The sequence below is a fragment of the Rhinolophus ferrumequinum genome, chromosome 21 (genome assembly GCF_004115265.2).
Source record: "Rhinolophus ferrumequinum isolate MPI-CBG mRhiFer1 chromosome 21, mRhiFer1_v1.p, whole genome shotgun sequence".
In the NCBI taxonomy this organism is placed as follows: domain Eukaryota; kingdom Metazoa; phylum Chordata; class Mammalia; order Chiroptera; family Rhinolophidae; genus Rhinolophus; species Rhinolophus ferrumequinum.
This window is the reverse complement of record NC_046304.1, coordinates 54,196,886-54,217,079: the sequence shown is the minus strand read 5'-3', so window position 1 is coordinate 54,217,079 and position 20,194 is coordinate 54,196,886. Positions and strand designations below refer to the sequence as shown.

Below are 20,194 nucleotides of genomic sequence, written 5' to 3'. Positions count from 1 at the left end.
GCTTGCTGTGCCCTCCTATGCTGGGCTTTGTCCCTGCTGCTGCCCGGGCCGAGGGTGTTGGCACTGGGCCACGTGGGCCTGCTCGGACAGTGGGGATCCCGCTGCCTGTGAGGTCGTCACAGGGCTGCTGCATGGAAGTGGAGCCCCTCCCTCACCCTCTAGGGCCCTGGGGATCTGGTGGGAGTCCCAGCAAAGGTCCCTCTCAGTCCTAACCACCTCCAGGCCACAGACGCCGAGGTGGACTCCTCGTGGGCCTGTTCCCGTCCCCCCCCCACCTCGGTGTGTGCCAGGCCCGTCGTCCTCATCTGCCTGTGGCCTTCTCCTTCTCTCCGGGCAGAGCAGGATGTGGCTGGCAGACAAGCGGGCCACTCCTACCCTGCCCCCCAGAGCCCAGGCTTCGGCCCGTGGAGTGCATCAGGAGCCAAAACGGGCGTAGAAGTCGCAGTACGGGAGAGGTCAGGGTGGGAGCTGCCGGCGGCCAGGTGGTACGTAAACCACAAAGCAGGAGCTGACCAGGTGGGCCAGGGTGGAGGGAGCAGAGGCCTGCAGTGGGCCATGTTGGGGGTCTCCCGGAGGAAGGGCTTACGGAGAAGGGGGCCAGAAAGGGGGAAGCAGGAGAAGGCAAGGAGACGCAGGCAGAGACTGACCCCTGGCTGTATCCAGCCCAGGTTGCACAGCCCAGGGGACATGCCGGGGGCCCCCTCGGCTGCATCCTGGGGTTGCACGTGTCCCGGCGCTGTGCTCACCCAGCTGCCAGGTGGAGCCTGGGTGGCTGTGAGGCCAGCCTGGTTCGAAGCCTGAGCAGAGCCCAGCTGGGATTGGGAAGGTGGTCCTGGGGGGTCGGGGCCCAGAGGTCACTGTGCTGGGGGGGGCAGACCCGCGAGGGGCCAGGGCTGGTGGTGGGACCACCCTCCGTGGGAGCCTGCAGTGAGGGGGACGGGAAACCAGAGGGGCAGGGGCTCCACCTGCACCCACCTGCATAGCCTCCCATTTTCCCTTCTGACCCCCATACCTACCCTGCCCCCAGTTGTCCCCCAGAGACCCGAGACCCTGCCCCCACAAACACGCTGGCCATGTCATTCATTTAATGTTTTTCTTCTATTTTCCTGGCATAGGCTGTGTCCACTCCCATGGCCTCCTCGCTGGGGCACACGTGTGTCCCCGCTGCCCTCAGGGACCCTCACCAGGCCAGGGCTGGGCGTAGCACTACTTCTTCTTCGGAATTTTCTTCTTTTTGACCAATTCAGAAAATTCTAGAGCAGGAGACAGATTTCTAGTAAATAATCTCGTGCCTTGTGGCCCTCAAGCCCTGTGAGCCTGACGGGGAGGCGTGCCCCCTTTAGGTATGGGGACCCCACAGGCCCCGGGGACCCTGGGTCCTGCTTTCCTGAGCTCTGTGGGGGAAGTGTAGGGCCAGAACGCCCCCCACTTGGGGTGCTGAGCCACCCTCTCTGGGGCTCACGATGGACTGGGTCTCTGTGGGGACCCTCCGGAATTCCCTTCAGAGCCTTCTGAGCAGGTGTTCCTGTGATCATTGCCTTCAGTGGGGAAACTGAGGCCCAGAGAGGCTGGGGGCTGAGTCCTAAGCAAACCCTGTGGCATATTAAGCCTTGCAGCCACCCCACAAGTCATTTTGCAGGCAGGAAGTGGGGGCCTGGGGCTGAGGATGGGTGCACAGCTGACGGGTGTGTGGAGGCCAGTCTAGGGCTCTGAGCTTGTGCTCTCCCTTGGAGCCACCTGGCTGCCCTCTGCCCTCCAGGGACCAGCAGTTGGGGAGGGTGGGGGAGTGGCAGGATGACGCAGACCCCAGGGCAGCTGTGGAGAGCCTCAAGGAAGGCCTGCCGCCCCGAAAATTCTGTTTCTCCCCACACCCATTCCCCTAAGCCTCCCTTGGCCCACACCATCTCCCTCCTTCTGTGTCCACCTCTGCAGCCCCTAGGCCCCAGTCCCTGCCTCCAAACTCCTTCCCGACCATGGACCGCTCCTCTCCGGCTAATCTACCACTGACCCTCAGCTTGGGCTGCTCAGATCACCTTCCCCAAAAAGCTGGGTCAGGACACCACTCAGAAACCCACAGCAACCCCTTTGACCCTGCCACAATCAGCTTCTCTGAGACTCAGTTTCCCCATCTGTGAGTTGGGGATGGTGCCCGCCACAAGTGGCTGTGAGCTTCAGGAAATGGGGTCTGCACCTGACAGGGGAGAGCCGCTCGGCTCCACACCGAGATGGACAACGGACGACCCCACGCAAACTGCCCAAGTGCGAGTGACCGCGGGGGCGGGGCCTGGAGGGGCGGGTCTTGGAGCGGACGGGGCGGGTAGGTCCTGAGAGTTTCCCCCATCTGTGTGCCCACCTTCGTAGTCAATCCTCCCGTCCCCATCGGTGTCGGCTGCCTGGATCATGGCCTCCGCCTCCTCGTCTGTCAACGGGGCAGCAGGCCCGCTGCTGGGGATGGTGGACAGGACGTACCTGGGCCAGGCGGGCTCGGGTCAGAGCCAGGGGCATCTGGCCGGTGCCCGATGGTCACTTTCTCACTTTACAGTGAGGGAAACTGAGGACCCGCTGGAGGTGGGTCTCTGGGCCCAGGTCTGGTGCTGTCCCTGCGGCTCTGCCCCCTGAAAGGCCAGGTGGGGCCCGCTGGGGTTCCGGGCGGCCCAGGGCTCAGTACACCCGTCCCCCGTCCCCGGCCGCTGGCTGTTACTTACTTGATCTCATTCCATTCGATGAAGCCACTCTTGTCCTTGTCCAGGGTCTGGAAGGCCTTGCGGATGGCGCCCTCCAGCTGCCCCGTGGCCTGGAACTTCTGCATGTACTCAAAGAACCTGAGATAGTTGAAGGAGCCTGGGACGACCAGGCTCAGGTCAGCGGGCCACATCGCTCGGGCCCTGGGGGAGACCCCTGGCCCAGGGTGGGGCTGCGGGTCCTGTTCCCCGCCCCCCGTGTGTGTACCCTGGGCCCAGCAGCCCAGGGAAGGGGCGGGGGTGCGGTGGGGGGCAGGCTGTACCGTGGTGCCTCATGTCCGTGGGCAGCAGCTCTATGTCCTTGTCTGACAGGGATGTCCCCATGGCCAAGGCCATCTTCTTCATCTGGGAGGAGAAGTCCTCGTCCATCCTGGCCCTGCAGCAGACAGGCAGCAGGTGTGCACCGCGGGGGGAGGGGTGCTCTGCTTGGACCCTGCGCGGTACAAGCGCCTGCCCCCAAATGGAGTCCCCAGGGGCCCACACCACATCCCCAGCTGCCTCAGGCTGCAGAGGGCAGCTGGGGGGCTCCCTGGGCTTGCAGAGGCCCCTGTGCCCAGGCCCTGAGGGACACGAGTTTGAGCCCTCACCTCTTGCTGGCAGACCACCTTGAGGTACCCCCCATTTCATAGAAAAGGAGACTGAGGGCCAGTTCCTTCACTCTGCTCAGAGGAGGTGGAGGTAGCCACCGTCTGCCCCCTCAGCGCTGCTGGAGAAATTCCCTCTGTCCTTCAAGGCCCATCTCAAAGCTGCCTCCTCCGGGAAGCCTTCCTGGTTACCTGAAGCACCACTCCCTCAGGCTGAAACTCAAGGCCCAGGGCCTTGGCCAGGCTCTCCTAGACTCTAGATCAGTGGGCCCTGGTCCTGGCTGGACGCTGACCACCTGTGGTGGGGTATGCTGGCCACAGGCCAGTCTGGAGCTGGCCTGGAACTCTCCCTCCAAGCAGGGTGACCACCGCCCTTTTCCAGGCCCTCTGGAGGACCAGCCTGAGGTGCATCTGCCCACAGCCCCTGAGTAGGTGTGCGTCCTTGTCTACACTTCATGGAGAGTCGGTGTCGAGCAGGAGCCTGTGAGGCAGAAAGGGATTCCAGCCGGGCAGGCGGGGGTCTGGGCACAGGTGAGGGGCCAGCATTTTGGGACCGGGCTGTCCTGTGCCCCTCACGGCAGCACCTTGTGATCCACTGAGCTCTCGGGTTACTGTCCCCAGGGTGGGTTGGGTTCTGGGGCTCGTGGCAAAGCAGCTATTTCAGAGGTTCCTTGGCCCTCTTGAAAGTTCACGGGTGGTGGAGCCTTCTGGAACAGTTCCTGCCACCGGGAGGGCAGCCCAGTGGCCCATGAGTCTGAGTGGGGCTGCACAGTGGCTGGAGGAGTCTCCACTTTCCTCCCAGGGGAGAAGCCACAGGTCAAAGGTCACACTGACCCCCGGCAGTCCTGGGGGAGCAGGAGTGCTGGACACAGCCCCAGGAACGGCCCTGACCCCTGAACTCTGGGGCAAAGGCTCTTTGTCTGTGAAGTAGGGCACCGCTGCCCACCCTGCCCCTTCACAGGGTTGCACGAGGACCCATGAGGGAAGGGAGAGGGCTCTGGGCCCTGCAGTGGGCCTGGAGCTGGGTCCCCACGTGGCACCTCAAATGGCCAAGCCCTGCATCCAGCACGGGCAGGGGTGGTCAGCAGGGATCACGGACGGAGGCCCAGAGGACAGGCTCCACCACCCCACATCCTGGTCTGAGACCCTGATTCTCCTCTCCCACCCCAGAATCTCAGGGTTCATTCTGGAGGGAGGGGACACCTGCCTGCCACTCAGGGCCCTGCCACAGGCCAGTGTCACCTCCTTTATGAAGAGGCGGGGCCAAAGTCCAGGCCAGGTCTGGTCAATGCAGGGCTGACATCTTTTTTGTGAGCACGTGGGTTCCCTGGGCTGTGCCTGCTCACCCTCTCCTCCCAGCCCGCTGCTCTCTGGGGCACCCTCCCCCCACCCACAAATGCAGGGAAACCTCAGAGATGGGGGCAGGCAGGGCCTGGGGCCTGGAGCTGGGCTGGAGGCACACTTGGCATGTCCTGCCAGGCGGGCTGCGGCCCCTGCCCAGCCTCCTGGGGTGCTCCCAGCGCCTGGTAGGACCCTGCCCCCTCATCCTGCCCCTTGTAAAGGTCTCCCTCTCTCCCCTCCCACCTCACTGCCTCCACAGCTGAAGCTGGGCGGGAGCTTGAAGGCCTGGCCGGACCCCCCAGACCCCCGCGTGTCCCAGCATTCTGTGTCCTGGATGCCCCCCAAGGCCGGCAGGACCTCCCCCTACCCTGAACACTCTGGCCAGCCCACGTGGCCCTCCTGAGGGCTGTGGTCTGCATCCAGCATTGACCAGTGGATCACTGAGCTCATTTGGGTGCTCACATGAGAAAGAGGCCTCGGGCCGGAGAGGGTGTTAGGGGATGATGGGGCAGCGGGGCCCCTTGGACGGGGCTGGCACGGCCCCAGAGCCAGCTCAGGGTGCCTGCCAGTCAGTGGGACAGTTGGCCTTGGACCCTCAGCCCTGCCAGGCTTCCCCGCCCCCCATTCAGCAGCTGGGGGCCTGCGGTCATTGAGTGGGCCTGGGCCTCTCATGCTGACCCGGCACGCAGGCACGCTCTTGGGCGTGCGCGTGTCTACCCTGCAGACAGACCCAGGCACCCAAAACTGCCTTCGGATGGGGGCTCCCTTGGGACTGCCCCTCCCCTTCCTCCTCCTTTTGCTGCCTCCCCTGGACCTCCCTGGCCCCCCCCACCCCCTGCAGCTCCCAGGGCCTCCCCTCATGCTGTGGGTGAGGACAGGGCCCCAAGCTCCCCCCCCAGCCATCGGCACCTCCCCCACCCCTCCCCGGGCAGGGCTCACCTCTGCTGGGACTCCTTGGAGCGCTCGGGGAGGCAGGTCAGACTGGGCTGCTTAGAGGCACAGGGGCTCCAGCTCTTATACCTGCCGCCCCAGGCTATTTACAGCTTGGGGCTGCAGCTGTCCCCCCGCCCTTCCCGGGCACTCCAGCCTGGCACTGGCTACCCCCAGGGGCTCACTGGCACTTGGCGTGGGCAGACTGACCATCAGCCGTGCTGGCCTCCCTGAACCTGAGGTGGGGGTGGGGAGAGGACGGAGTTTCTGTCACATGGAGGTCCCACCCTGCCTGATGGCCTCACAGGGGTGAGAGGGCGTTACAGTCCCCGAGATGGCTGGCTGGGCCTACCAGGGTCGTTCAGGGGGTGCAGCCCGGCCAGCATGTCCAAGAAGACAGCAGCAGACACTGGACAATGAGGCCTCTCCTGGTAAGCGGCCGGGCTGGGCAGCCTTCCTTTGTCCCTGGGTCACTGCAAGGGGCCAAGGAGCCATGCCAGGGCCGGCCACAGAGGCAAGAGGAGGAGAGGGAGGTCTCTGTCAGGCCAAGATGGCTCCATTGGGCACGGGGCGGGGCTATGTGACTCCGGGCAGGGCTGTCCCCTGCGGAGGGCTGTCCCCAGGGTGAGAACAGGGTGGGGGGAGAACCAGAGAGGGTCACACTACCAAGGGCCCCACTGGCCATGGCCTGCGGGGGGGACGTGCCTCACTGTCGATTCATTCTCCAGGCAGTTGGCGGTTGTATTTCATAAGCAATGCCGTGCCCCAATAATGACAGGACAGAACGTCTGGTGCAGCCTCTTCCCAACCCCCTAAACCACCAGCTCCCCTCTGTGCCAGTTTCTGAGCTGTCATCACAGACCGTGCTGACACACCCTGAGACCTGCTGTCTCCCTTTGACCCTTCATCACGCAGCACCACCACTCTGTATGGCTACAACCGAACAGCCCCGTGTTAGGCCGGCGAGCTGCGAACGCTCAGCGGGTTCCAGGGTCCTTGGCATTAGAGACGCCGTGTTGACATGTGTCTGTCTGAGGAGCTGTGTCTCCCGTCCACCAGGATGACCAATGGGAGACCCCATGGACCCGCTGGATTCTTCTCCCTAAGCTTTGCAGCCCGGGGGCCCCAGCCCGGTGGGGCGCACCACCCCCTGCAGGCCCCCACTCACCCTGCGGCCTTGTCCCGCAGCACACTGACCCTCTCTCCACGTGAGTGTCCCACAGTGCACTGTCACTGGCGTGCAAGGAGCGAAGCACTGCAGAGCCCCGACCACCCCAGGCCGGCGAGTGAGAAGCCAGTCACAATGGCGGCCACACAGTGTGTGACTCCATTTACATGTGGAGCCTCCAGAAGAGGTGAATCCAGACCCGGGAAGCAGGCAGGTGCTTACCCACGGCTGGAGGAGCCGGAAATGGAGAGTGTTTATGGGTACAAGGTCTCCTTTGGGGTTCCGGAACTAGAAAGTGGTGGTGGCTGCACGTTGGGAGTGCACCAAAGGCCACTCGTTTGTTTGTATTAAAATGGTTTATTTTATGTCCTATGAATTTCACCTCAATTAAAAAAATATGCAGAGTGAGAAACGATACTTTTAATAATGCACAAATTAAACACAAATATCAAGAAACAGGCAGCACCGGCCCAGCGCTGAGCCCCTCTCCGCCTGGCTTCTGGGAGGGAGGGACGTACCACTAGTGTGTCCTGGGAAGCCTATCCGTGCCCACCCCTGCCCAGGCCACGAGACGAGGGACAGGGAGGGCACAGGCAGGCTCTTAGAACCAGCACCTGCCCCAGACTGACAGATGGCTGGTCTCCTGGGCCATCCCTGTTTCATTTCTGTCCACAAGCGATCAGCCACTCCTCGCCTGTCGCCCTGGCCCCAGCTCATTGGCCCCCACTGTGCGCTGAGCAGACCCTCTCTGGGCTGGCACTGTCCCCTCCTGCCTGGAACGACTGCATGGGAGGGGGTGGCCTGTTCCTGGGCCCTCCTGCTGCAATCTGGACGCCTGCAGAGACCCCAGCAGCCCAGCTCTGCCCTGTGACAAGAGCACTAGAAGTGTAAGAGGAATTGGCTCTTCTTTTCCAGGCGCCGTTTTTACATAAGGATGAAGCTCTTTCAAGCCATGCCTCCTCCCAGATTATGGCGGGTCCCCTTGAGGGGCCTGGGGGATACTGAGGGGGGCCCCAGCCAGCTCAGAGCTCTGGACATCTTCCCTTTCCTGGAGAGGCTGGCACCCTTGGTGGCTGCAGCCTGCCTTCTGGGGTCTCTTTGGCAAATGCCAGAAGCCCCTCTCACCCCCACCATGCAGAGCACAGCTGCGGTGGAGGGCTTGTCAGGGAAGGGTTCTTCTGAGATTGGTGGCTACCTCCAGGCAAGTTCAGGTGGGGGACAGTCCTTCCCCTTTGCAGTGGTGCCCCTCCCAAGCACACACCCGTGGGGGGGGGCAATGTGAGTACAAGGGGCACCTGCCCCCTCCCCCAGCCCCAGCAGCAGCAGCAAAGGGGTGGGCTGGGGGGCAGGTATAGGGATGTGAGTAGGGGGAGCCGGCTGGGTGATGAGTTCTGGCGGGGAGGGGCATCCTGGAGCCCTGTGATGCCCACTGCGGTACCCAGCAGGTGGGTTTGTGGGCTGGAGCTGGGGCAGCAATGATGATGTGACTTATTATTATAGGAGGGACTCCAGAGGTGCTGACCCTGTCCCCATGGCCCTGTCCCGTGGCTTTCCCCTCTGCAGTAGGGGAAATGATGCCCCCCAAAAGATATGTCCATGTCCTAACCACCCCCACGGGTACCTGTGAATGGGACCTTGTTGGGAAATGGGTCTTTGCAGATGTGACCAAGATGAGGTCACACTGGCTTAGGGAGGCCGCAAGTCCACTGACTGTTCCTTACAAGAGGCTACCATGGAGGAGGAGCCAGGGGACAACGGAGGTCCCAGGCAGCCGCTGTGTTCCTGCTCCCGCCTTGATTCAAAAGCGTGATGTTTTGTGTTCATCCCAGATTTTCCTCATTAATTTTGACTCTAAGATATTGCAGTAAAATATTAGTTGCCTTAATGCCTAAGTTTGTTTTTGACAGCTTTATTGAAATATAATTCACGTATGTAGCATAGAATTCACAACTTTGGACTGCACAAGTGAGTGTTTTTAACAGCTTATTCACAGGGGCTACTTGCAGAGTTCCATCACCCCCAACAGAGGCCCTGTACCCCTTAAGAGTCACTCCCGGTTCCTCTGTCCCCGGGCCTCTGACAGCCGCCAATCCACTTTCCGTCTGTGCGCTGGGGGAGTCTCGGGACCCACATAAGTGGGATCATACCTTTGTGTCCGGCTCATTTCACTGAGCGTCATGTTTTCGAGGTTCATGCGGGTTGTAGCATGTCAGCACCTCACTCCTTTTTATGGATCAATAACATGCCATCATGTGTATCCGTTCACCTGTAACATGCCATGGCGTGTATCCATTCATCTGCTGATATGATTGCTGAGTTTTTGTGCCTTTGGTGTCTCACTCACCTCACCTGTGTCCAGTGTGGCCCCCACCCCACCCCACATGCTCCTGAACGTGGGAGGCCTCTCCCCTCATCCCACTAATGCCTCAGGCTTTCCTGGGTCTCCTCTAGGCCCAGCCCTCTGCAGACACTGCTCCGGCTAGGCCTGGCCCCCTCAGGTCAGCTCCTTCCAGGGAGGATGCTCGCCCTGCACGGTCCCTGGCGTGGGGCAGGCAAGACTTGTCCTTACCACTGTCAGCCACAGTGCCCCTGTCACCCCCGTACACTCAGCCTAAGGCTCCTGCCAGTCAGCTTGGTCCTCGTGGGCCCAGGTACACTCCTTGTCCTGTGGTACAGGAGTCAGGAAGCGGCGTCCCTGCCAGCCTGGCTTTTGTGCTTGAAAGCACATCGTGATCTGCCAGTACCCCTGGGGCAGTGGTCACCCTGGTCACCCAGGTATTGGTACCCTGCCCTCACTACTGTGAGGCCTGGCCCCTGCTTGAGCTGTGGAGGGCTCTGTGGTGCCCTGCCTGCCCCCAGGTGGTGGGAGGGCACGTCTTTAGGGACCTCTTGCCATCCTGAGATCAGCAGAAGCCAGCATGGTAGGGCCCCCAAGGTGGACTGGCTACTGGTCACCCCCAGACTTGCAGGTCCCCTCCTGCCCACCCTCACCCTTGCATGCCCTGTTCATTGGGACCTATCCCTCTCCTTGCCCCTGTCCCAACACTGTCCAGGAGGCCCAGGGCACGAAGCATGAGGTTTTGCCACTGGGACTCAGGTCCTCTGCTCTTTCTCAGAGGCGAGGACACTGGCCCTCAGGCTCCAAGGCCCAGGAGAGTGTCAGGCAGACCCGCTTGCAGGAGGCCAGCCCCCAGCCTCTCAGCTCTGCCTTCCCCAGGGCCGCAGGGCTCTGTCCTGCCCATTCGCCCTTGTCACACCATCTGGGGGCCTTGGGGGACCTGGAAGGACAGCAATTCTGGTCCCCATCTCCAGGTAGCAGGCTGACAGACCCTCCCTGTAAATTCCAGTGCCAGCCTCCCTGCACGACTCCGTAGAGAGCAGTGAGGGTGTGGTCGCTGGCCACACATGGGAAGTACTGGTTGAAGGGACAGATCAATGGTGGTGACGGGGGACTCGGAGCACCTCCAGTTCAACAGTCACCAGGCCAAGGGAGCAGCAGGACTCTCGTTCTGGTGACATCTCAGAGGACCCTGATGTATGGGGCAGAACTGGCATCTGGTCAAGTGGGATGAGAGTGTTGGCCCTGGAGCCAGAGGGTCTTCCCCTCCCCCACCCGGACCCCAGAGGAGGACCTGTAACCCTAAAGTCCCCGAGATCTGGCCCTTCCATGTGCCAGTATATGCTGACGTGCATGGGTTCACGGGCAAACCCAGGTCATGGAGAGCCGTCTTCCGACTCTGATTACTGAGGCCAGCCATGGTGGTGCAGAGGTTCTGGATAGAGGCAATTTAGGCCACTGGTCACCCCTGCCTGTCCCCAAGGAACCTCCAGGTGTCTGGGTCCCCTTCCCGAGTGGGTAGAGGCAGGGCCATCCCGATGGGAGTTGTGCAGTCTTGGGCTTGCCTCCTTGGTGGGAAGGGGAGGCCTCCAAATAGGACCCAGCCCCCCACACTGGGTGTAGTCCTGGATCGCAGCCCTCAGCCATCAACGCCACCAGTGGCCTCTGCCCCTCCTGGCTCTGGGATCTGAGCACGTCTTACAGGCCAGGCCCTCCACCAGCCACTACACCTGTAGCTCCTTCCTCCTCCACCCGCCTGTGGGGCAGAACGACTCAGAGCAGTAGCCACACAATCAGGGCCATTAAGAAGGTTCTGGACAACGGTCCCTCTCCTCAGGCCTGAGGTGGCATGGGGCCTCCCACACCAGGGAACCCCTAATGTCTGAGGGAAAGGGGGGCCCCACAGGAGCCACCCTAGAATAAGAAGGGAACATCCTGTCACCTTCTACCAAGGACTGACTGGTCCTCACCACCCTTTCTGTGTCCCTGCCCGGCCCCCTGCCAGTAACATTGATCCTTGTTCTCCCCAAGGCCCGCGGGGCCCTGCTGAGGGTAGGTGCCCCCTCCTCCTGCTCCTACCCCCCCTTCCAGCTGGGCCCTGCCAAGGGGCTTTGCTCATCTGGCCAGAGAATGAATGGGTGGATGGATGGATGAGTGGCTCAGTTGCAGAAAACTTAAATCTCGGCTACACTGTAATCCTCCGGGTTCCCACGGTGTGGGGAGGGGCTGGGTCCCCAGACCCCTGCCGCCGCGCCCCCACCTGTCCTGCTGTGCTCTCCACCACCGCGTCGGTGCAAGATGGCGCGGCACGGCGCGCGGCGGCGGGAGGGGACAGTCCCTAGGTGCCCGGCGCCGCCTCGCCCGCCCTAAACGCCCGGTGCTGATCACACCAGGCGGGGGAGGCCGCTCCTTCTATACGGTTGTCGCAGCGTGGCACGGGCGTGCTCGGTGTGCAAAAACAGCCCTCCGCACGCTAGCGCGGGCGCCGCCCAAAGGGCGCGGGGGCCGGACCCCACGCTGCCTCAGAACCTGCGTGTGCAGGCCGCGTGCCGGCCCGACCCCGTGAGCGTGGGCCCGGGCGCGTCCCCGGCCACCCTGCGCGCGCTTTCGTATTCTGAGTGCCACGGTGCCCACCCCCGCGTTTGCTGCCGTGTCCCCGTGCCCCCCCGCGCCTCCTACCCCCTCCCCATCCTGCGTCTCAGTGTCCCACTCCCCGCGCCTCCGCGCCCTCCAGCCTGCAGGTCCCCCTTCCTCACGTTTTCGCGCCCCCCAAGCCTCCGCGCCCCCAGTCTCTGTGCCCCTCAGCCTCCCGTCTCCCCTCCGCGCGTCTCCGTGCCCCCCCAGCCTGCCGGTCCCCCTTCCGCGCGTCTCCGTGCCCCCCCAGCCCGGGAGGGAGCCACCCCCGCGCGCGCTCCCGCCAGTGTTTTCGGACTGCACCAGCCCGGGAGCCCGGCGGCGCCGCGGCCAGCCGGGCGGAGGCGCCTCGTCTGTCGCCGCCGCCCGCACCCACACCGCACTCGCACCCCGCTGGCCCCGCAGCCTGCCAGCCCCGCGGCTTCGTCTGTGGGCGCTCGGCCGGCGCGGCGGGCAGGGCGCGCTCCGCACCTGCGGCGGCCGCCGGGCGATGGCTCGGCGCAGGCCGGGGCCGCGGGCGTCTTGAGCGCAGCGCCGCCCCGGGTGCCCGCGAGCTGCTGGCCCTGGCCATGTCGTCGTCCTTCTTCAACCCCAGCTTCGCCTTCAGCTCGCACTTCGACCCGGGTGAGTCCTCTCGCCGCGCTCCGCCGCCAGCCTGCTGCCTGCTGCGCTGCCCCGCGTCCCCCACTGCGGACATGATGCTTCCTGAGCCGCCGGTTCCTATTTTGCATGGAAATTAACCCCTTCCCCACCCACAGAAGGACTGGCTCTCCGTCGGGACCCCCTAGAGGCCTGGGGCCGGTGAAGGTGGACAGGCCTGGGGGCCGGTACCCAGCACAGCTGAGGCCTCCAGCAGTGTGGGTGGGCAGCAGAGGTGCGCCCCCCACCCCTGTGTCTCTGTAGACGTTTCTGGTACAGATAACTGGGGCAGGAGGGCCTGTATTTGCCCCAGGTGTCCAGGTGAGAAGGTTGCCAGGACTGAGGGCCCTGGGGGAGGTGAGGGAGTGCCCCCACCCCTGCCCCTGGAGCCCAAGCCCCCTTGGCCCCATGCTGGCCCTCTGTCTTAGCATGGGAGACTCCTTCCCAGGCAAGGGGCTGGGGCTGGGAGCCAGCAGCCTGCGTGCAGAGGTGGGAGCAGTGGCCGCCCTCGGACACAGCCCACCGGGCAGAGGCTCTAAAGAGATGGGTCTTAGTGAGGCCTCAGAGAGCAAGGGAGGCCGGGGCTGCACGGCTGCTGGAGTCCTGGGGTCAGGCCTCTTACCCCAAGTGGGTGGCCCTGTCAGCGTGTTTGCCCATGGCTGCCTGGCCCCCTGGGGTGGGCAGAGGGGCCCCGGGATAGCTGGAGACCTGCATCTTCCTTGTGCCTTCAGCGGCTCTGGCCCCCCTTCCCCAAGTGGGAGATTAAACCCCTGCCCTGGAGCCATGGCCCAGGGGCCCAAGGTCCACCTACATGTCACTGAGGCTCCAGCACAGGCTAATCCAGCCCAAACAAAGCTGGGCACGCACGTGACGAGCTCTCCTGGGTCCCCTCCCTGGAGCAGGGCCCAGTGCGTGCAGTGATGCACAGGGTCCCCTGGGCACAGCCCCATCTGAAGGCATTTGCTCCTGCGAGAGTGGAGCTGGCAGCAGGGCTGTCTGCTGGGCGTAGAGTGTGGGTGTCCCTCTCTCAGAAATGACTTCCCAGGCGTCTCCCAGGGCTTGGAGAACATGATGTCACCCCTGAGGGCTCGGAATCCAGGCCGAAGCCCTGGCTGGGCCCTGAGGGCAGGGGGTGGAGGTGGCCCTGCTGAGCAGCCCAGGCCCAGACAACCTTTAGGGTCCTGAGTCCTGTGCTTCCGGCAGTGTGTCTGCCGGGAGGAGGGGGTCCGGCTCAGGCCTCCTGGCGTTGGAACTGTTGGCAGTGTGGGTGCCAGGATGGGGGAGGCCCTCTCCACACCCTGCCTCTTGCATGCTCTGTGGGGCCCAGACTTGCCCTGTGTGGGATTGTTACCCCCTTTCTACACCTGGGTGCACTGGGGCACGAGCCCCTGCCCCCACCTCAGAGAAACAGCGCAGCTTTGCCTTGTGTTTGTGTAAACAGCTATGATCAGTGTAATTATAATGTCAGTTTAATGACTTTCAGAGAAAAGTTGTCAGGAGACAAGGGGTGGCCTCCACTGTGCGGGTCAGTGAGGGGGAGACCTGTGTCCACTGCAGGAGGGGACGTCCTGGATGGTGGTACTGGGTAATGGGCTGGGGTGCAGGGCTCGTTTGGCCTCCATGTGAGCATTTGGGAGGAGGAGAGATGGGGTCCCCTGCCCTGCTGCTAGACATCCAGCTTTCAGAGCCTGGCACCCACCCCCTGGAGTCCCACAGCCCAATCTTATCTTCCTGAGCCTCAGTTTTCTCATCTGTAAAAGGGGCTAGTGACCTCTATCCCTCCAGGCCCGGGTGGGGGTTAGGTGCCTGGTGAAAACTTGATGTTCAGTAAACAGAGACTGCTATTTTGGGGGTTGGGGAGGTGCGTGGAGATAAGGCCAGTGTCTTTATGGCTTTTCTCTATCCCTGAAGTGGAGCGAGATGGCACTTTTCAGGTCTGCTAATGTCTGTGGGGGGACCCAGCTGGGGGTCCACCAAACTCGGAGGGCAGGGGATGCTCGTGTTCCTGGCCATCTGAGTTTGTTTCTGTGGTGCTCAACAGTCGGGGGGCAGAGGGGCTAGGCCCGGGCCTGGGCAGAGGGTCCTCCCAACGTCGCCAGGCAGGCCTGCTGCCATGTCGGCTCTCCATCCGTCGTGGAGTTCCGTGGCTGTCCCCACAGAGAGGGCGCGGCGGAGTAGGTGTATCGCAGGAAGCAGACTGAGTTTGAGGCTCTGGTCCTAGGTGCACCCTTGAGCGCGGCCTGGGAGCTGGGGGGTGGGGGCATAGGCCGGACTGCCTGCTCCTGGAGTGATGTGGCCAGTGCAGGAGGGCATCCAGAGGGCTGTCTGCTCTGGGGCCCAGCTCTTCCCCAGGACGTGGGTGACTGGGGATTTCCTAGCAGTCTCAGCCCCGTGACCTCAGTGCTGTGTGGCCTTGGGCCAGTCACTCAACTTCTCTGAGACTCAGTCCTGCTAGGTGAAACCTCATTCTGGGGAGACCAGGTAGGTGGGGCTGAGGGCTGTCGAGGGTGCCACGTATGGTCAGGAGCAGCCGGGCTGGCGGGTGTGGCCTTGAGGGAGCGTGGTGGCTTCTCCCGCTGGAGTGCTTTGAGGCAGGGCGCTGACCTTGTTTCTCACCCGTCCAGTCTCAGGCCTACCAGGTGCCCGGCGGGTGGCTGTGGTCTCTGGGCAGGAGGCTGCTGGCCAGGAGCAGGTGTGAGGACACCATCCCCCTCCAGCTTCTCCCTAAGGACCCCCTGGTTGCAGGTGGTGGATCAGCCCCGCCCTGACCCTGTGGCTCTTGCCATGCCTCAGTTTCTTAATCTGTAAGGTGGGAATTACTGTGGTGCCCGCCCACTTCTCAAGGTCATGTGAGGGTTAACGGGGTCAGTGGTGTGGAGTGCTGAGGGCAAGTGCCCAGGCCGTGCGGGTCCAGGCTGAGCCTAGGGCAGGGGTCACCGCTGACCAGCCGGCAGGACTAGGAGTTTGGGGAAGCTTGTGGTAGACAAGGCAGCCCTGCCCCAACCCCCAGCCTCTCGGCTCATGCCATGCCCCTGCCCACGTCCTCACAGGGAGAGGGTGGCTGGCGGGAGGGAGTCCCAGACAGGCATGGTCTCATCTGGCACAGGGACAAGTCCCCTGAGGGGACCCCAGGAATGGGCTTGGGGGGGCCCAGAGTCCTGTGCCGGAGACTGCTGGCAGATGCTCCCTGGCTGCAGTCCTCAAACCTGGTGACCCGCTACTTGCTGTTGGCTGCCTGTGGGGGCCTGGCTGAAGGCAGGTGCTGCCTGCACCCCTCCCAGACCGGCTCAGGCTGGGGTTAAGAGCTGGCCCGCCCGTCAGTGTCACCTCCCCTTCCTGCACCTAAGAAAGCCTAGATCGGTGGAAGCTGTGGCTGTTGGGGTGGGTCTGGGGTGTGTGCCAGTGCAGGAGGGTGGCAGTGGGAGGTCCTAGTCCCCTCTGGGCAGTGGTGGGGGTAGTTGATTTCTTTGCATTCCAGCACTGTCTCCAGGATGCCAGGCTCTGCTTGTCCCTCCCCCATGGGCCCCTGCATCCACACCTGTGCAGCAGCACACACACCAGTAAGCGGGCTCACACACGCATGTACACATGCTCACACAAGCTCACACACGTTTAAACATACACACCTGCATTTGCACACACATACCTGTAAATACACCATAAACCCTCCAGCACACCGGCGCCCCACGCACACACACTCACATGTGCCCCTAACACACGTGTGCTCACACGCACCTGTGCACACGCTGGTTCAGAGCCCATTTTTTAAAAGTGTGCAGTCGCCTCCTTGGGGGTGGGCGGCCTCTTGGGGGCTCAGCTGTCTCTGAGTGTGGCTGCCTGACTTGCTGGCCCCGGGCCCCCGCTCCAGGCTGCCCCTGCCCACGGGGGCACCTCTCACTCCTTCCATCAAGCAGAGCCTGAGCCCGAGCCTTAGTCCCTCGGAGGCCAGACCGTCTCCTGGCCTGGGTGACCTTGAACTGAGTATGTGTGGAATGTCCTGCCATCTGCTCCCTGGGGTCCCTGCCCGTGAGGCGCTCTCAGCCCCGCCCCCCGCGTACAGGGCGCTTGTGGCCCCTGACCTCCTGCTCAGCCCTGCCCGTTTGGCCCTGGCATGGTTGTCACAGCCACAGTCCCGTCCTGACGACCTCTGCCGGCCTGGGCTGGGCTGTGGGCACTACGGTTTCATGGGTGGGTGTCAAGGTCGTGGCTGGGGTGGGAGCCAGACCCACCTCCCCTTTGGTCCCCAGCCCCACCCCTGCCCTCATTTCAGTCGGAGGCAGTGACACTCCCCCACCCCCCACCCCGGCCCCCGGTCTCAGGGCAGGAACACCTGTGTCCTGGGCAGGGAGCCTGAGGCTCACGGAGCCATCTCCCCTCCCAGTGACTGGCCCTGAAAGACTGGTCCCGCTGTCACCCAGCCATGGAGCTTACCTGAGGGCGAACTGCGCCTGGCTCCTCCACCTGCAGTCACCTGCCCTGGGCTGTGTACCCATCCTCCATCCCAGGCGTGTGCTCCTCCCTGCACCCCACCTTCCCCACCTCGAGGGGCTTCTGGGTGGAACAGCGCCTCCAAATTCATGCCTGCCTGGAGCCTCAGAATGGGACCGTGTTTGGAAATAGGGTCTTTGTGTAGGTGCCGTCCGTGAAGATGAGGTCACACTGCGACAAGGTGGCCCTAAGTCTAAAGGCTGGGGTCCTTGTGAGACAAAGCAGAGGGAGACGGGAGAGAGGAGGAGAGGCTCGTGACAGTGGAGGCAAAGGTTAGTGTGGTGGGGCCACAGCCAAGGGACACCTCGGGCCTCCAGCTGCTGGATGAGGAAGGCCCTTCCCCTAGAGCCTTCGGAGGGAGCACGGCGCTGAGTTAGGCTGTCCAGCCCCAGAGCGGCGAGACACTCCACGTCTGTTGTCAAGTCCCCCAGTGTGCCACCCATTTTTTCAGCCAGCCGCAGGACGCTCCTCCAGGGCTCCTCCAGGGCTCTGAGTCCAGACGGCCTAGTTTGGGGCCCAGCCTGCCTCCCTCCTTCATGGTGGCCCCATGTCCTCTGTGTAAACTGGGTCAGCGATACCCACCTGGAGGTGTCTTTGGAAGCAAAGTGATGCGTGTGCAGGTGGCCTCAGGACAAGCGAGTGCACTGGACGAGATGTGAGGGGAGAGCCGCTGCAGCCGGGGCAGCGTGCCCTTGTGCGGGTACCTCCGGCCCTCGCTCTGGCCACAGCCTGCCTCTCACAGGGGAACCAGCACCAGCAGCACTGACTGCCTGGCCTCCCCACGCCCGGCAGAGGAAATGAGGGCAGTGGACGGAGGGCTGGAGCCAGTCCCTGGCAGCCTGTCTGGGCCATCGCAGTGGGCGGTGTCCCTTCCGACTCCCTTCCTCGCTCTGCCAGGGCTGGAGCAGGGCAGGGGCTGCTGCCCCAGGGTGGGGGTGGAGGGTCACTCTGGGGTTAGACCAGTAGCTGGAGCCACGAGGAAGCGGCCGCCCAGAGCCGGGTACTTGGGGGTTTCTGGGAGGACGTGGGCTGCTCTCCCCCACCAGCCCTGGGGCGGCCAGGCTTGTCATCACGAGGCCCCAGCCCCTGCTCTGGTCATGCCTGAGGGAGCGGCAGGACGGGGTTGGGCAGGGCCAGTGCACTGGGCAGTTCTGAGCAGTCTGGGGGCTGCCTGTCCCAGGGTGCGTGAGCTGAGGCAGCAGGATACCCCACAGGTGACCTCTCACCGTGCAGTGTGGCCGGCCTGGCCTTGCTTGACCCTGGTGACGGGGTGGGGTCCTCTCCTCCTCCCGAGGGAGCGCAGTGCAGCTCCCGCCCACCCGCCGGCCTGGGCACCGGCATGGGGCAGCCCCGACCAGCTGGCCTCGGGCTGGCCAGGCCTACAACCCGCTTCTCTGTGTGAGCCCAGCCAGGACCGGGGGCCTGGGTCCGAGACCCGGGCTCTGCTGAGGTCACCCCTGCACCAAGGCTGGTGTGGAGGACGGTGGGAGACAGCCGGACGGGCCTGAGGAGGCCGCCCTGAGTTCTTGCAGCGATTGGGGAGCCCTGGGGAGGGTCCCGCATGCCTGCACGCTCTGCTCCCGCCAGCTCGAAACTCAGTGATTCTTAACAAGGGCGCTGCAGATTCTGCCGCTGATCCTGCCGGGACCACCATCCATCATCAGGGCCCAGCCGGGGGCCCCGGGCAGGTGGTCACTTGTCAGGGATGCGGTGACTTTGTAACGACGGTTTCTCACCTGCGTTTGCCACCTGTGGTCCAGCCAGGGGGTTGGGCTCTGCTGGCTGTGAGAGCCCCGGGGCTTCCTCGCAGGCAAGGAAAGGAGGACTCACCTGTCGTGGGATGCAGCACAGGCACAGAAACACGCAGAAGTGTGTCTGGCTGCTCCCGCTCAGCCTCACCCCCGAGGTTGCCCAGGTGCCCATGTGTCGGGTACCATGCTCACCTCGCTGAGAATGCTCCTTGTGGGATGCCAGTGTGGTCCCTCCCTGCCTCCCTCTCTAACAGCTTTATTGCGCTATAACTCACATACCGCGTGATGCATCCATTTAAAGTGTATTGTTCAGTGTTTTTTACTGTATTCACACTCCTACAACCACCTCCACAGTCAATTTCACGACATTTTCATCCCCCAGTAAAAACCCCGTGGTCACTGGCCGTCACTGCCCGTTCCCGCCACCCCAGCCCTGGCACCATTCGTCCATTCCTGTCCCAGAGGGTGGCCTCCACTGGATAGTGCTTATCCGTGCATCGTGCAGGGTCTCCCATGTGTATCTCTTGACACGCTCTGCCGGGTCTCTCCTGTGGGCGCACGGGGAGTGGGAGAGGCCTGGCTCCTAGGCACCTTGGGGTGTGGCTGCCTGGGGCTGTGCACTGGCATGCCCCCTCCCCAGTGCTTGGTCCGTCTGCCCCTTTGAGCCATTCTGTGGAGCATGGCGGTGGCCTTGGCTTTGCCGGGGTAATAGGCCATCTGGAGTCCTCTCCTGTGAATGCCCGTTCATGTCTTTCCCTCGTTGGTTTGTGGGTGTCATTCGGGTGTTCTGGAACCAAGCCCTGCTTTTCACTTCCTAGTGCTCTCGTCTGTCCTGTATGTGTCAGCGCAGGGTGTGCGGGTGCCGAGATGCACCTTCCCTGATGCCAGGCTCAGTGGCCTCACGCTGGTAGCTTGAGACGGGCCACGGTGGGAGAACTTGCACCAAGGAGCCGGGCAACACCACACGCTGGCCTTTCCCTATCCCCTCTCCCTCACTCTCTTCTTCGCAGAGCCGCTTGTTAAGCATTTACCAGCACACCACGGAGTGAGCCGTCTCGTTTACCCTGGAGGCCACCTGAAATCTTTGCGGCAGGAGGCAGGCGTCCCCAGAGACTGTTTCTGTCCCCTGGGGATGACTGGCCTGGAGGAATGATCCTGCTCGGACCCCAGGCTGCCACTTAGGCCTCTGGGGCCACTGGGCCTTGGAGGGAGCTGGCCTGGCCCCTCAGTGGGGCCTTCTCTGGGTGGTTCCTTCTGCCACGCCCAGGGGCACATTCCTACCCCCATGGCTGAAGTGAACCTGGCCTGGGTACTGCACCTACTGCCCCCTCCCCAGCCGGCCTCCTCCCCTGCTCTGCCCCTCCTGGAATCCAGACAGAAACTCAGAGGCAGTTTACCAGCTCCCCCAACCCCATCCCCCCCACCCAGCACCCTCCAGATGGTGCCCAGTTGGGGGTGTGAAGAGGTTCTGGAGGTTCTGGGATGGGGGCAGTGGGGTGCAGTTTCCCTATACAAATGTCTGTCAGGCCCTGTCACCTGCTGGGGGTGGAGCCTGGGCAGTTGCAGAGGTGGGGTCTGAG

At 63.4% G+C, this 20,194-nt stretch overlaps 2 protein-coding genes across 2 annotated transcripts in view; one reads left to right on the top strand and one right to left on the bottom strand.

Annotated features, from left to right (window-relative positions):
• Positions 1–1,079: 1,079 nt before the first annotated feature.
• PVALEF (parvalbumin like EF-hand containing) lies at positions 1,080–6,126 on the bottom strand. Its single transcript, XM_033089069.1, has 5 exons — positions 5,949–6,126; positions 3,005–3,117; positions 2,706–2,841; positions 2,354–2,469; positions 1,080–1,253 (listed from the first exon to the last, which is right to left on the bottom strand). Exons 1-5 carry the CDS (start codon positions 6,089–6,091, stop codon positions 1,207–1,209), a joined length of 555 nt encoding a protein of 184 aa, XP_032944960.1. The 5' UTR covers positions 6,092–6,126; the 3' UTR covers positions 1,080–1,206.
• Positions 6,127–12,217: 6,091 nt separating this feature from the next.
• Positions 12,218–20,194, top strand: part of AATK (apoptosis associated tyrosine kinase) — a 34,067-nt gene continuing 26,090 nt past the window's right edge. Inside the window, exon 1 of the mRNA XM_033090180.1 lies at positions 12,218–12,360. Within this exon, the coding sequence (XP_032946071.1) occupies positions 12,306–12,360 (55 nt within the window). The 5' untranslated portion in view covers positions 12,218–12,305. The remainder of the gene's footprint in view (positions 12,361–20,194) is intronic.

What these genes read in the sequence shown, in the direction of transcription:
- PVALEF (XM_033089069.1), bottom strand. Translation starts at nt 6,091, where the DNA reads ATGGCTCCTTGGCCCCTTGCAGTGACCCAGGGACAAAGGAAGGCTGCC. An exon ending in GCACCCCCTGAACGACCCTG is followed by an intron (nt 3,118 to 5,948) that starts GTAGGCCCAGCC and finishes TGTCTGCTGCAG; the next exon opens with GGCCAGGATGGACGAGGACT. An exon ending in CGGGAGGATTGACTACGAAG is followed by an intron (nt 1,254 to 2,353) that starts GTGGGCACACAG and finishes CTCCTGCTCTAG; the next exon opens with AATTTTCTGAATTGGTCAAA.